Raw genomic sequence first — 17,121 nt, 5'->3', positions numbered from 1 at the left:
TGGAAATTGTTGCGTTAAAGTCAATCATACAGAAATTATAATTGTTAAGAAACAGTAATGTTTTGAAGCTACCACGATTGAAATTTCATTCCATATAACTTTTGCTTTAATATTATTGTCCTGTAATAATACCATCACAATGTTATCATTCATAATTACTGCAAGCAATAATTTTTCGATTCTTCACTAAAACATTTAATTCTTCTTGCTTACCTTTATTAATTTTTTTAATTCGAAAAGAAATGTTACAGTCTACTTATAATAACATGTAAAGGTCATAACAGCTATGATTTTAAATGAATAATAACAAGAAGCATATTTACGATACAAAATTAATTGCAAGAATCTTCGTTAAACCTTCGTGAAGAAATTTAAGTTGCGCTAAGATTGTATTTTAACACTGTATAACCAGAATTATGATGGCTTATGAGAACAAAAAATTATGATTTAATACGTTATTGTAGGCTTCCGATACTAATATTTTATATGCAGTTAGTTTTAACAAACATACAGTTCACGAAAGTATTTAGCATAGAATATTAAATATTTATCATAGAAGGAGTCTATTGTGTGTGTAATACAAAACAATTTAACATTTTATTAACAATGCAATAAGACACTGCACAATCATAATTATATTGATAAAATGCAGAAGGTACCTGAAATCATGTGTATACAGAAGTTACAAAATATTTATAATATCATACATATCGCAAAAATCATAAAAGTATTTGAACAATTAATTACTTGTTAGTTATAATGAATGAAATTAGTAAAATCGCCATGAACATTAATTATATGTTTAAGGCCATTATTGCTTTATGCTAATTTTTTATTAAATGTTTGTTTGGGATAAAAGTGTTGCAATCTCTATATACATTTTCAGATTGGTTTCACATCTTACCAATATCATTACAATAATCGTATCTTAGTGTAATATAAAGAAATTTCGAAAAGTATCGTATAAAATACATAGTACATTTATAAAAATTTTTTATGTTAAGTGTTTAAATATTTCCGTGATGCTAATATCGTCGAATACTGTAGATATGTATGTATGCATAAATGATGTTACTTTTAAATCACATATGGAGGTTCAGATTAATTTAATGAAACAAACTATTACTAAAGATACATTGAAGTCTTATAAGGAAAAATAATTCAACTTATCCGTTAAATAATTTGAAGAGAATATTTAAATTATTACTATACACGAATTTGCGTAAAATACTATAACATCGACAGAATTCAACCTCTTCTATCCAAATACCTAAATGTTCCATTATACATACATACATTAATATTTAACACGTATTTACAAAATCATGAAAAAACACTTAATATTTGTTTCATAAATTTCAGATATAGGTCGTTTTTCGTGGACTACGTTTAACCATAGCGACAAAGCGATTATTTTCGTATGAGTAAAATGCTTTCGAATAATCGAACAATGTTTTGAAATATTTGCACGCGTGAGGATGGAGTCCTCGCTTCGACAATTTTAATTGCTCCATTGGATAACGCGCAGATATTACAATTATTTATGTAACACTAATCCGCTTCGTTTTATTGTTACGCGGTATTTCTTTTTAGCCAATCTTGAATCGTATTGTGATTGGCTTCCACCCATCGTATGTTCGCTTCAGCTTGTTCTATCGATTGTTGTATTGACCTCGTTGCACTTCCAAACTCCCCCTTGTGTTCATTAGTAAATTCCAGCAGCTAAATATCAAAAAATATATTTATTAGAATATGCTTATTTTTAAGAAATTAAATTGATGAACATACGAATACTTCATTATTAAATCTTTCTGCAATACACAATGCAATGTAACATTCCAACAAACTAACGAGACAAAACTATTGTGAAGGAAAATGTGAAGTTTGAACGCCTTGAAGGGCCGCTTGGCCTTCGTCACTCTCAGCTGTGGAAACAGAAAGCGTCAACACTTAGGGTGCCATAAATTCGGTCCTTCCCCGTGCGGCGTCGTGCGCTGGTGGGTCGCAAAAACATTTTGTGACTGCGATGCCTAGTATATTCTTTGTACAATCGTCGACGTGCACGAACGTCGAAATAAAGCTACGCGAGTTCGCGTACTAATATTTGTTAGTTTTATGAGATTTTCTATTAGTATATATAGAACACAATATTCAGCTGAACATGATAATATTTTTATGAGCTTGAAGTACTTAATTTTTATTTTAAAAAAGCCATTAAATATCAAATAAACTATTAAATAAGGCAAAAAAGAAACATTTACGACAAAATGAAATAGCAAAATAAAAGTGGGGAAGATCAGAGTAAATAATGCAATTCTTAGTTTTCGGTTTTTATAGCTGTTATTCACGAATTATCTTCTTTTAGTTTAATGGTAATTCAAGGGGAAATTTTCGAATTAAGCGTTTATTTATAATTGTAAATATTACAAAACGAATTCATTAATTAAAATAAATATTATCGTAATGTATCAAACCCTTTGTATTAAATCAAGGCTGAAGGAGAACTTAATCCTAATAAATATTTGTTAGCGGTAAAGCATTTTCGTAACGATAGCCCACTGCTATTTAGCGTTATCGTAATTAATGATTGGGCTCAGGACTCAATAACAATTATGGAAGGGTGTTTGAGTGAATGTCTGGAATGACGATAGCCAATGACACGAAATCGCGGAGTTATGAGGTGTTGATGATGTTTAGAGTTTTAAAAGATTTATGAAATAGTATGCCAGCAAAATGGCAAGCGAATTGACATTGCATTCCTAAGAAATAGAGACTTTGTGCAAAGGATTTCGAGTCGGGAATACAGTGATGCCTTTTGATAAGCGGACTGTGAGGAAGTGTTCGAAGGAACAAAAGTATGAGTATCATCGTGAATAATTTAAGACGCTCACTTTTGCAATCATGAGACTACTTTAGAGAACGGGATTTTAACAGTTAAAACGGTCTCTTTCAATATTCGTCGTAGTATTTTTAATTTTCTATGTCTATTGTAGCTTCGATGGCCGAGTGCGTCATAAACGCGGCATTTCCCGCTGAGGACTTCGAGCGCATCGAGCGCACGAAAGGCAGAAAATGCCTTGCGAGCAAGAATGCTGATTGGCAATTTTTTGCATTCGGTGAAAACCAATCAACGTGCGTTTTTCGGGATCTCTGTTTCGAGTCTTGTTGGATGCTCGGACGAGTTCAACATCATAAATATCAAAGAATCAGTCTCGTGTAATCGTTCAAAACGATTAGTTCTGTCTCGTCAGTGTCTTTTAATCGTTAACGTTTTTCCCAACAGATGTGGAGTAAGAATGGATTATTCTCTCAAGTTTCAAAGAGGAGAGTCTCACACAATCTCCCTTCTATGATAATATCTTCCCCTCCGGACATGGAACAAAGAATCGTTTCAATCTCTCAGCATTTGGAAAGGACAGTTCTATCTGTATTTGCTGACTCATCATTATCTCCAAATTTTTATGGACTCGACTTCAAGCGTTCGTGGAGACAAAATCATTCCAGCAATCGTAACGATCACTTGGTAGTCTTCCCAGCTGTCTTTCCTCACTCGTCAATGCCTCCAATCATTCATAGAGTTCCATCAGTCGAAATGATCAGTTGACAGTCCAGTGCGAGATTTTCAAGCGCAAACAATATCTCCAAGCACTCGTGGAATGAAGTAATCGGAGAACAATCAATGAATGGCTGCGTGCGGGTCTTTCGATTGCAAGCGGCATCGACACGCATTCACGGACGAGTATATCATTAACCATTCGTAACGTTCAGCTGTACATCGCGTCACAATAGGCACTTCATATCACATAATTATCCGCTTTCATGAATCTTGTCTCAGCAGTCGGGGACAATTCAAAACCTGCTCATCGTTCGAAGAATAACCTTTGGCGTCGTTGGTCGCTGTAACTACCATGCAACCAATACTCTTCCTCGTGAATCAGTTACCCAAGATTAATTCGGCGGGTAACAAGTTACAGTGCAATGACATCGATTATCGGACGCGTGAGCACATAACTCGCGCACGTAACTCGCACACGAAACATATTGATGTCAAAGCGTGACCAATGTGGCATGCAATAGCACAAATATTAATAAGTATTAAATATTAATGAAAGGCAATACATGTTATCATTTGTCTGATGGATAATTCCACTTTTTGGGTAATTATTTAGAGGTTTGACCACATTTTTAAATATGTCATTAGGAGCACGATTCTGAACAACTTTACCTGACAGAGGTATGAAATGATTATATGGCTCTCCTTAAAACAAAGATTAAACCGAGAAGCGGGGACAGGAGTATATAAGGTCAGCCTCTTTTGGACTGACGGAGTCAGAGTGAGAGTTAGAGTTAGTCAGTTAGTTAGTGAGTCGTTGGACGATTGAGTTATGGGGAAGTTACCCGAATCGAGTAGCACGTTGATACGAGTCCTCCCATGGACCGTGGATTCGTCCGGTGACCTGCCATGTCACTTCGAGCCCAAACCCATCGTCATAAAGTCAGATTGGAACATTAAGACTATTTCTTATTTTTATTACTTAAGGGCGGCTATAGTAAAAGTCTGGACTAGTGTATTGGGGTTTGTCCCAACATTCCGGACGGGAAATCCCGCTGTCTTTCCTTCTCCGATATATATATATGTCGGAGATGAAAGAACACCGGAGTCTTTGGAATTTTGGATAATCCCGCAATATTGTAACCTAGAGTCTACTATAGCTGTAATTGAACAATTGTAGTTATTCAATCCGATTGTAATTGTTCGAGAGTTGTGATAATGAGCTTGGGCTCGAGGCGACAGTCAGTCGCTGAACGTAGCCGCGGTCACGGGATGAACGCTTTGTCTAACAAAGGCATGGAATAATTCTATAGCTCTCCTTAAAAAGGAAATAGTTGTAACACTCGACAGTAAACATTCCAACGGTCTCTATCCTGTAGCTCGCCACACGCAGACCCTATTCCTCGAGTAAGATGATTGCCAAATGTCGACGCGTCTCCGCAGTACATGTTCAGCTAGCTCGAGGGCCCGTTATAAATCTTAAGATTTAGTCAACTAAAGTCCTTCAAACAGACAAACAGTCTTTGTCCCAACGACGAGAAAATAGTGGAGACCTATTTTTTAACGAATGACGTCTCCCACTAGCAACTTTCCCTCGAGGGCGGCTAGCATCTTTTTCTAACCACCGATACGGAGATTGACAAATTAGCAGCAACCCCAATTTTCCTTACTTTCTGAACGAAGGCTTTTCTCGACGAATCCGATGATCTCGTGTCCTTAGACACACCCCAATATAGTTTTCCTCTGTGGCATCATCGGGACGGGAAAGTCATTCCCGCTCGCGATCTCATCGATGAAAAAGAGTAACCCCTTTCGACCAGTGAATATTACGCGTCCGACTTAGATTTTGTGAGTACGTTCATCTATCATCCCGTCGACCGCGGATTCGTTATTGAACCTAGGATCATTGTCATTAGTTTCTCGAGTACCTAACTACCACGGTTACTTGTCCGGTTCTATAATAATCGTATTTGCACTAGTCAATGTCTTCTCTATTACATAACGACAACGTGTAACCCAAACGAAGATTCGTTTTACGCCCCTAACCCTAATCATAATGTAAACCCGACATATATATATACATAACTGTATCTATTACACCTGCACTGTTAGGCCCTAGTTTCCAAGATATATGTAGAAGGCTGCTGGTACTACCACAGTGTATTCTTCTTACGATTGTGCGTCCGTAACAGCGTACATGTAATTTAGTATTGGTTAGTAACAGCGAGAATTGGATTGAATGTTATCAATGCATCGGGTAAGGGTCTGGGAAAACTTTTTTAACCCGGCCACTGCGAGGTGACCGGCAACGTTTACATACAATAGTAACAATTATTCTGTTTCATAAAATAATATCAATTATTCACTCAAACAAACACTCTACGATAGAGCAAATGTACAGGCTCGTCAACGAAATTTTACTAGCAATAGAAAAGAAACAATACTGTACAGCCCTCTTCATGGACATTGAGAAAGCATTTGATAAAGTGAACCATGAAAGCCACTTACAAACAATCAAAGAACATTTCCCGGAACAAATCTACCACTTACTCAAATCATACCTCAGCAATAGAACCTTTGTATTAAAAATAAGGGACACATATTCTGAAGTTAAAGACAATAATGCAGGGGTACCGCAAGGAAGTGTCGTAGGGCTAATATTATACGCACTATACACAGCCAACATATCAACAACTACCAATACTGACAGCAAGATACTGACATTGGTGGACGATGTGACTATACTAGTCAGGCACATTAATCCAGAAACAGCAGTCACATGACTACAAGAGCATATCGCAAAAATAGAAAAATGGCTGCAAGATAAACAAATAAAAGTAAACCCTAGTAAATGCAAACATATTACATTTAAACTATAAAAATGGAAACCGCTAAATATTCAATTGAATGGCAGGCATGTAACACAAACAAAGCAAGTTAAATATCTAGGACTCCACTTAGACTCATAACTTACGTGGAAGCAACATATTAACTCAGTTATAGACAAAATACGGATAAAAAGAAGACACATGTACCGGTTGACCAGCCGAAATTCTAAACTCAACATAGAAAATGAATTAAAAATTTACAAAACGATAATAAAACCAATTTGGACGTACGGAATACTACTATGGGGGACAGCAGCAATGAGCCATATAAATAAACTAGAGTCGCTACAATCGAAGATACTGAGAACAATAGTCAACACCCCATGATTTGTCAGAAACGAGGATATACGCAAAGACTTAAAAATACCAAAGGTCAAAAAAGAAATTGGCAGGTACGCAGAAAAATATATTGAAAGATCGGCAACACATTCAAACCTGCTGGGTGCTGAAATGACCAAAACCTATATAAAAAGAAGACTAAGAAGAAAACGCCCCACTGATCTTACTGAAGGAATAAAATAGTCAAACTCGAAGATGGGTATCCCGCTGGGGGTAGCCATCCACATGTTATTTAGTAATTAAGTTAGAAAAATTTATCAAATGTCCAGCTAAACAAATAGTAAAGTACAAATTAAATAATAAAAAAAAATTATTCATTCACCTATTATTTCTACAAATTAATTTCTATTATTTTATCCATTTTAAGTATTGTCGACTGTCACAGGACGGCCCGACTGGAAAATGTATCCTAAACTCAAACCCAATACATTGATGATTATTCATTTTTAATTGAACCATAACTGATATTTTTTACAATCTCACACATGCAGTTATGCACAAAGCTTCATCCCAGATCGCCTCACTCTCGTTTGTCTACATAAACTGAAGTTAGGTGTTAGGTTTCGATCGGATCATTCTACTTCGTCACTGGCAACTAATACAAATGTCATGGATGCACAATTGCAAGCAGAACTCACCGTAGTGGCATCGATAGATTTTTGCGAATATTTTAGAAACAATAGTAGATTGACAGTTATATGTAAATAAAATGTTATTCAAAATGTTAAGCTTTGCAACATATTCGAAAATCATCGAAATCAGAGGAAATGTACCCATTCTACAGTTTCTTCTACAATTAAACTATGATCACCTTGTGTTGGGTTTGAGTAACTTTTTTCAATTCGGCCGCCACGAAGAGAAGGGCAACGCTTGCGTAAAATAATATGTTGATTACGAAAATAATAGCGCATTGAATAAAAAATAATAACGGAGATCTGTGCTGAAATAAAATTTTCGGCGACATTTCATAGAATCACGCATATGCAGTTATAAACGAAATTTTGGTAGAAGCTGTTTGTTCTCATTAGTAAAGTATAATATAAAGGTAAAGAGATCGTTAGCTGATGAATGTAGGCAGATTATAAAGCGGCAAACATGCAGGCTAAACTTGTTTTGTGTCGCAGATACACACAGGTAATTATACACAATAGAGGATTGAATGGACTAGTAACGACAGTTTTTCGCGAATATCTCGGAAACTAGAGCTAAGTGGTGGTAACATATATAGTAAAAAGTTAGCCAGAATCATGCCCTCGACAACATATTCAAAAATCATCGAAGTCGATAATAAGAGCAAATTTCTAAATTGTTACCATATTTGTTTATTACGTTACTTATACTTCTATCTTTAAAGTAAAAGATATTAAAATTGCATATAGTTGTGTATGATCCTACTTCTAGGTTCCGCTTTAATTATTGGGACAACGACTAGTATGCCCTATGATACCTTGATCGAAAGCTTCAATGTCAAAAATTACGATGAATGTGGACGGAAGTATAGTAAACTCATAGTTTTCGAAATATGTACATATCATAAAAAATATATTAGTACTATTACATTGCACTCTCTCTATACATACATATACATGTAGTATCGCGAGCGAGGGGCCTGGAAGTTGGCGGGTGAACCGCGTAGAATGTCGCGAAAGCCGAGGCGTTCGTTTCGATCGTGTAGTTTTGGAAAGAGGAGGCCTACGTGATCTTGACCACGAGCGGTTGCCAAGGGACGAGAAACGAATCAAAAATGATTGCGAGTTGCGTTGCCGAGAGAGTGTTGATTGCGTTTATGAAAGTCGAGTCTTTGATTAATTATTTAGTTGTGTTGTTTATTATACGTTTGCTGCGATTAGTTCATGTTGAACAACTATCGTTTTTCTGTCTGATTAACACCTGTATCATCCATTCATTGTAAATATATTCCATCACGATATTACATACATATATAACTGTAAAGTGACGCAATAGTCGCTTCGCTGTTTTGTACGCAGTCATATATGTATATGTATGTATAGGCAGAATGTAACGTAGTAGTATGCACTAATATATTTTTCTTAATACATATCTCAAAAATTATGAGTGGCTACATGTTGAATCACTGCCATTATAATTCTTGTGGCATAAGCTACTCGTTCTCCCAATAATTAAAGTAGTGTCGAAATGATAACAAATAACAATACATACACAACAATTTCACGAGAAGATCTCGATTTAATATATCTGCCAAAAGAAATGAAATAAATGAAGAAAGTTACTCTTTAGAATCATATTAACAAATCATTACGGGCCACTTTTTACGATAATAATTATATTTTCTAGTGAACTGATTTGCAATGAATTTTTATAAACCTGGATCACTAACAAAATTGAAATTCGTTCAGATCTCTGAAATGTCACATTGCAGGCAAAAGCAGGATTTTATCACATTTTTTAAATTTATTTACATTATTCTATTTTTATTATATTGTGTTATATTTTTGGACTTACATCTTTAAGGTCATATTTGGTGTTAATACCGCTGGTTGCTGATTTTACTATATTGTTCATCGTCATTAATGATGTTCCGAAGCTAAAACAGAGAATAAAGATTTTATTGCAATTATACTTGTAAACTTACTTAATAAAATGAATTATTTGTAAAGTAACGGTTAACAGATATCAAAAGAAATTGATAAAATATGTGTTTAAAATATATATTGTAATTAAAAATTTCGTATGATTTAGGAAGAAATGAAATGAATGGTCATTATTAATTTTGTTTTATAGGTTGATTCACCGAACTCGAACAATGTAAATTATTTATAAATTACCTGTTACATATAAAAAGATGTATATAATATTAGGCATAATGAAAAAGTTTGAAACAAAATTAAAAGTCTACATATAGGAACTACAAGATATTTAATTAAAGTACAATATATATTTCATAGAGGTTATACAAATATTTAAGCAAGGTAATTTTTCATTATGATAATGTTCAGTAAGACTATCTTTAATACCTATCATAGACTTTATTATACGTTTTACTTATTACACGTTTAAGATAGCTATTTAGAATATGTTTAGTACCTAGGCCGGACTATACCCCTATTTCTATTGCAGATAGGATTTTTTCTTGTAGGGTTTTTTTTTTAAGCAGGGTATATGTTGTGTATACAGAATCTTTTATTTCAATAGATGACTTAAAGGAACAAATTAAAGAGAATTCTTTAAGTATGAGTGCTGAACAAATGAACATTATAATGGAAAATGTAAAAAAAGGAGCGCAAAATGTTTAGAATCCGATAATAGAGAGATTGAGTATTTGTTGTAACTGTTCAAGAAATGTTACATATTTCGACAAGCATTGAGTTTTTCATGACTTCACTCTGTACTTTCCTGGTTGAAACTGTAGAAAAGCTACAATTCTTTCCAATTTTGATGATTTTTGAATATGCCGTAGAAATCAATATTTCGGACAACTCTTTTCTGTACATGTAACTTCCGGTCGGCCATAGTTTCCGAGATATTCACAAAAAGTTATCGGCATCATTATAGTGAATTCTGTCGAGAATTGAGCGTCCCTAACTGCCAGATTAAGGTAGCTAACCTAAATCCAAACCCAATACATTGATGATATTTATTTTTAGTTTGATTATAGCAAATATTTCTTACAGCCTTGCATATGCAGCTATGCACAGAGCTTTATCCAAGCTTGTCTCGTTTATACATAATATGTATAAACAGAAGATAAGAGCTAGGTATCGCTTGGCCGTTATACCCGCCCGCCGCACGCCGCCAGACTTTTGGCAATCAATACTAACGCGCACGCTGCCACGGACCCACAATGATAGAACACTGTAATGGTATCGATGGATTATTATGAATATCTCGGAAACTCAACTCTCAGTTACATGTACAGGAAAAAATTGTTCAAAATGTTGAGCTTCTCATACTATTCAACATATTTAAAAATCATCGAAATCAGAAAGGACATAGTTTCTCTATAGTTTCGGCCTTTTTTATTCCAAATGTCACGAGCAATCAATTAATACAAAAGTTTGTAAGTTTAAATTTAAAAAAAGGTGCAATGGCAGTTTGCAATTTTTTATTATGACAGACACCATATTTTACCAAAATTTGAATTTACGTACTTACTTATCGCTATCAATATAACAAACGACTGAAAAAAAGGCTGTACAAGTATTATCATATACATTTTTTCAATATTTACGCTTTTCAATTTAAACTTCTTTCTGCAAGATTATTATATTTCTTGCGTGTTTTTAACAATGACACCTAACTGTTCCGAGTTTCAACACAAAACGAGTTTCAAACACATATATTTCATTTCAAATGATCTTACAAACCATTTTGTGCAAGAAAATTACTGTTTACAATTTTTCACGATTTTGGCTGTCTTGAAGACTAATTCGACGGGTCTTCAACTTTTACCAATATCATTATAATAGTATAATGTTTCATTGCTAATGAAATTCAAAATGATTTATATAACATATATAATATGTACATGCGATTTATATAGGTAATATGTGATATTAGTAATCTGTGATAAATGTTCAAATATTTTCATGTACTACTGTAGATAACAGTGACTTAAATGATGGAATAAGATATAATAAAAGACTTACTATTCTCGAAGACGAGCCCATTTATTTCTGAGGAAATTAAATGCTAGTGGCTGTCCAATAGGGTTGCTAGCAATAGAATTTAGAACATGTCCTGCATCTTGCTTCCTGATACCCGAATTTTCCGTAACCATCCAGTCCAAATAACGACTTAAAAGCCAAGTTTCTCTCGTACAACCAAGAGAATGCAGAAGTAAATCCTTCTCAGAACCGACATTAGTTTCTAAGTACCTTTGCCAAGCAAAGTCCCATTCAATTTGTCCTCCGAATCGAATAGCCGTACAGTAGACGACCAATTTCAGATTTGGCGAGATCCTAACAATATTTAAAAGTTTTATTAAGAGATATTACTTCTCTAATATTATCAAATTTTGCAATATGTATTATCATATTGGATCGGGCAAATAGATAATTTTTCTTTGAAATGTCATTTCAGATGGAGTTATCTTTTAAATGAAGTAATATAATGTATTATTTCTATTTTTAAAAGAAATTAATTCCTAGTTAAAATGTAACTTTAGAGAAAAATACATTCTTTTGTGTAAATAACTTTATAATAAAGGACCACACACTTTTAATTTTGAATATCAAAAAATACGATACATAAGATTTCACAATCTTGATTAAACTTTAGAGTAACTTAAAAATAGTAACATAAAGAAATAGAAATATAAATAAAAAGAACTTTAAATATGTTGAGTGTCCTGGAAAATGTAATACTATTGAGCAGTATAATAGTCTTCAGGAAAAGGTAGGTTGAAAATATAGAAAAAATGTTTTAAATATATGACTGATATATTTATTATATATGACCAATATATTTTTTAAAATATATAGAGGGTTATCCATTTAACTCGTAACCCGCGCGAGACCGTGGAAAGTGGCAACATTGATCAATGTTAACAATTGTCAATCGTTGAATTTGTAGAAAGTGATCGTTAATAAATTTTAAATTATAGCATAGAAGAAGATGTACATACTAAATCAATTATAGACAAAGTACGGATAAAAAGAAGACAGATGTACTGGCTAACTAATCGAAATTCTAAACTCAGCATAGACAATAAACTAAAAATCTACAAAACAATAATAAGACCAATTTGGACGTACGGAATACCGCTATGAGGGACAGCAGCAATGAGCCATATAAATAAACTAGAGTCGCTACAGTCGAAGATACTGAGAACAATAGTCAACGCCCCATGGTATGTCAGAGACGAGAATATACACAAAGACTTAAAAATACCAACGGTCAAAGAAGAAATCGGCAGGTACGCAGAAAAATACAAGGAAAGAACGGCAAAACATCAAAACCTGCTGGCTGCTGAAATGAGCAAAACCTACATAAAAAGAAGACCAAGAAGAAAACACCCCACTGACCTCACTAAAGGAATAAAATAATCAAACTCGAAGATGGTATCCTGCTGGAGGTAGTCATCCACATATTATTTAGCAATTAAGTTAGAAAAATTTACAGAATTTCCAGGTGGACAAATTGTAAAGTACAAATTAAATAATAAAAAAAAGAATATGTAAAAAATGTAAAATGTTGGTGGAAGCAGAGAAAGCGCCATGATGTTTGTACGAATGCGAATAGTAATATTGTATATACATACTTTACTTTTCAAATTACTTTTCAAATAATCATCTTGTGTGGCAGGAGGTGGTGACCACGGTGCCTAATCGTTCTGTATTCTTGGCAATTCTTGTTTATAACCTGTATAACTCCAGATAATTCTAGTTCTAATTCTAGCAACAACTCATAGATAGCAGATGTCGATCATACGATTGCACTAGTAAATACATGCGGGTTCCGAGTTAAGTGGGTATATTAAGTGGTATACTTTCAGCTCATATCAATAATAAACTAAGATGATAAATAGTAAAGTAAAAGTAAATATGGACATACATCACCTGATCATTATTTTAGAATAGTATTATACTAAATATACTAAATAGTATTAGGTTGTCCCAAAAGTTTATTTCATTTAATAAGGAAATACTAGATGCACAACATTTTTTGTTTTATATTATTCTATTGAATTATGTATGATCGATTTTGCTCTATTATTATAAAATTTCTTCTATTATTACAAAATGAATCATACATAATTCAATAAAATAATATAAAACAAAAAATGTGGTGCATCTACTATGTGCATATAAAACGAAATAAATTTTTGGGACAATCTAATATTATTCAGTATATTAATTCCAAAATAATAATCTGATGATGTATGTCCACATTTATTGCAGTAATAGAGCAAAATGGATCATACATAATTTAATAAAATAACATAAAACAAACAGTGTTGTGCATCTATTATTTCCTTACAACACAAAAGGAACTTTTGGGACAACCTAATATATAATAATTGTACTGATAATTGATTTCCGACTTTCTCGAAAACAGTGACTTACATATGTATTTAGAAAAGTTTTATTTTCCAAATTACATATGTTACTAGTACTGCGTTTGTCAAGGCATCCTTTATACCGAATGATGAAGTTATTGTTTATGAAATAATCAGAATATATTAAACACAATTAATATTATGTATAATATTCACGATGCCGTATGCATTCAAATATCAATTGAAAAAAGGAAATTATTTTCAAACAAAGTTAGAATGTCAATGAATTACAAATATTTTTTATTATTTGTTTTATAAAGGTATAGAGAATTTGTTACAGTACTAGTTTTCATAATTTGACAAATTGCTTAATACATAATATAAGAGGTACTTACGGATTATTTTTATCCGGGCTAGGCGTATTACGCCAATTATAGAACTGTCTGACTGCATTTTGCACACAATCATCATGGCCGAAGTTACATGCCCATGTTAGCACTTCGATCCGGGTGAGAACTGTCAACTGAGGATCCCGAGAACTATCCTTAAAACCAACTTGTTTGTACACGTTGTCGAGTAGCTTCAAAATGTATACCTAAAACATTACTTAATGTAACATAAAGAAATATATGTGTCGGAGATGAAAAGAACACCGGAGCCTTTGGAATTTTGGATAATCCCGCAACATTGTAACCTAGAGTCTACTATAGCTGTAATTGAACAATTGTAGTTATTCAACCCGATTGTAATTATTCGAGAATTGTGATAATGAGCTTGGGCTCGAGGCGACAGTCAGTCGCCGAACGTAGCCGCGGTCACGGGATGAACGTTTTGCCTAACAAGGTATGGAGTAATTCTATAGCTCTCCTTAAAAGAAATATTCGTGGCGACACGCGACAGTAAACATTCCAACGGTTTCTGTCCCGTGGCTCGCCACGTGCAGACCCTATTCTTCGAATAAGATGATTGCCAGATGTCGATGCGTCTCCGCAGTACATGTTCGGCTAGCCCGAGAGCCCGTTATAAATCTTAAGGTTTAGTTAACTAAAGTCCTTCAAACAGACAAACAGCCTTTGTCACAACTACGGGAAGATAGGGGAGACATATTTTTCAACGAGTGGCGTCTCCCACTAGCAACTTTCCCTCGAGGGCGGCTAACATCCTTTTCTAACCACCGATATGGAGATTGACCAATTAGCAGCAACGCCAATTTCCCTTACTTTCTGAACGAAGGCTTTTCTCGACGAATCCGATGATCTCGTGTCCTTAGACACACCCCATTATAGTTTTCCTCTGTGGCATCATCGGGACAGGAAAGGCATTCTCGCTCGCGATCTCATCGATTAAGGAGTAACGCCTTCGCGATTAGTGATTATTTTCAGACTTAGACTTTGTGTGAACGTTCTGTTGTCATCCCGTTGGCCGCGGATTCGTTATTGAGCCCGAGAACATCGTCACTAGTGTCGCGAGTGCCGAACCGCCGTGATCAATTGTTAAGACTGTAATAATTCTATCATTGCAATAAACTACGCCTGTGTGTACTGTATCAATGGCTAATCCTCGAGAAGATTCATTTGACGCCCACAACCCCATTCCCAGTGATGATCCGACATATGTATTTGTTCTAGCACAAATAGAACATTCCATTTATTATCCAAAAATTTAGTCACACAACATTCAGTGTACTAGTTTCTGTATGTTATAGGTATAAATAAACAACTCTTACATCCATTTGAAATAATGAAAATTTATCCTTTTGGATTATGAATTATATATAAGGAAAAGATTGTGTAGAAATTTTATTTAACTGTCTCCGATCTTATTATAAATGAGTTAATGTATGTTAAAACATAATCATAAATATGGTCCTACTGGGATTAAAAATTCTATCCTTTTTCTAATATCTTTTCATATTCTTGTGTTCAGACTTTCATTCTATCTTAGACATTTTCCCGAGGCACATTTAGTTATATCTGTCTAAAACTTTCTGTAATCGTGCATTTTTCGTGCAGTTTACTTTCAAATAATCGGTCATCCCATGTGTTTGTAACATTTAAAATTCAGTCATAGTAAGATACACATCAAATTCCCGTTCATAAAATTATAAAAATTAATTTATTATAATATTTGAAATAGGATATATGACAAAATAATAATCAAATCTTTAAATAGCATCGTATATCATTTTCTAACTTACGTAAATTATGTTTGTGTTCAAATATGGAGGATTCTGCTATGAATAGCCAAAAAAACATGGCATATAGTGTTGTTTTGGGAAACTGGTATAGAAAAATTAATAAATTTTTGTATTTACCCGAAATTTGTCGTAACTCGGCGTTTTGACTAGCATGCTATCCAAATATTCCATGGCAGTGAAAGCAGACTTCCAAGGTAAATACTCAGTTTCGTGAGCTAAATACGATGTGACATCCAAAGCAATGGCGTAATCTAGCCTTCCGGCTCTGGCCAAATTAAGCGCATCATCTATTAACTGAGCACGATTGATCGTTGAAATATTTCTAAAGGAATCCTTGTTCAGTTGTTTGATTATCAATTGCCAATTTTTCCTGTCGTAATTCACTCTGTAGTATCCTAAATAGAGAAAAATTTCGAAACAAAGGATTAATCAATGTATGTGCTCAATAATTCATATAATATATTAGATATGTGTAATGTATTAAATATATTATATATATTATATATATTTATGAATTGCATGTACATAAATTAATTATATATTAAATATATTAAATTTAGACCAGTATAATATACATATAAAAAATGAACTTGATGTGAATCTTTATTGTGAGAGACAATGAATTTCGAGTGTCAAAGATGAGTGGAAGGGTTGTGCGCATATCTGTGTGTGTGTACTTAAGATTAGGCTATCAGAAGAATATGTGATAACCCATGTTTTGGGATAGGTGTAATAGAATATCTCTCTCAATCGAAATAATTGTCTCTCAAAAAACAAATTGATCGACTCTACCTTTCTTCAATTTTATTGCATAGATACTGTGCGGAGTTGGAAGATGAGCAATAAGACAGCACTGGGTGAAGGGTGGTACTGCTCTTTATCGTTCAATCTCACGCGTCGCTATATTGTTTCATTTCGTATACGAATAACCAATCACAGTCGTATTGCATATGCTAGTATTCTTTCTAGCTCCGCACAATACATGGTTATAATTAAGCAAATGATTTATTTCTTCATGCCTATTTATTGCAAGACAATTGTATAAGTAGTTGAAAATTCTAATATGAATTTTAAAAAATTCTGTTTTTGAAGATTTATTATTTTTTTCTGCTTTTTAATTTATGAAGTTGATCAATATCATATTGCATTGAAAATGTATGTTGTA

General features: G+C 33.8%; 1 protein-coding gene across 2 annotated transcripts in view; it reads right to left on the bottom strand.

The window, feature by feature from the left end:
• Window positions 1–842: 842 nt before the first annotated feature.
• The window catches only part of LOC117212825 (aminopeptidase N), a 49,455-nt gene continuing 33,176 nt past the window's right edge, over window positions 843–17,121 (bottom strand). The window contains exons 10-14 of one of the 2 annotated variants that reach the window (XM_033457886.1): window positions 16,074–16,351; window positions 14,155–14,354; window positions 11,409–11,720; window positions 9,265–9,346; window positions 843–1,722 (exon numbers count right to left, since the gene is read on the bottom strand). In XM_033457886.1, coding sequence (XP_033313777.1) covers window positions 1,573–1,722; window positions 9,265–9,346; window positions 11,409–11,720; window positions 14,155–14,354; window positions 16,074–16,351 — 1,022 coding nt within the window. In that variant the 3' untranslated portion in view covers window positions 843–1,572. The remainder of the gene's footprint in view (window positions 1,723–9,264; window positions 9,347–11,408; window positions 11,721–14,154; window positions 14,355–16,073; window positions 16,352–17,121) is intronic. The other variant, XM_033457885.1, reaches the window with a different exon arrangement.

Source organism: Bombus bifarius, unplaced genomic scaffold (genome assembly GCF_011952205.1).
Source record: "Bombus bifarius isolate JDL3187 unplaced genomic scaffold, Bbif_JDL3187 scf7180000008381, whole genome shotgun sequence".
NCBI lineage: Eukaryota > Metazoa > Arthropoda > Insecta > Hymenoptera > Apidae > Bombus > Bombus bifarius.
The sequence above is the reverse complement of the archived record's forward strand: the minus strand, read 5'-3'. Positions and strand labels throughout refer to the sequence as shown.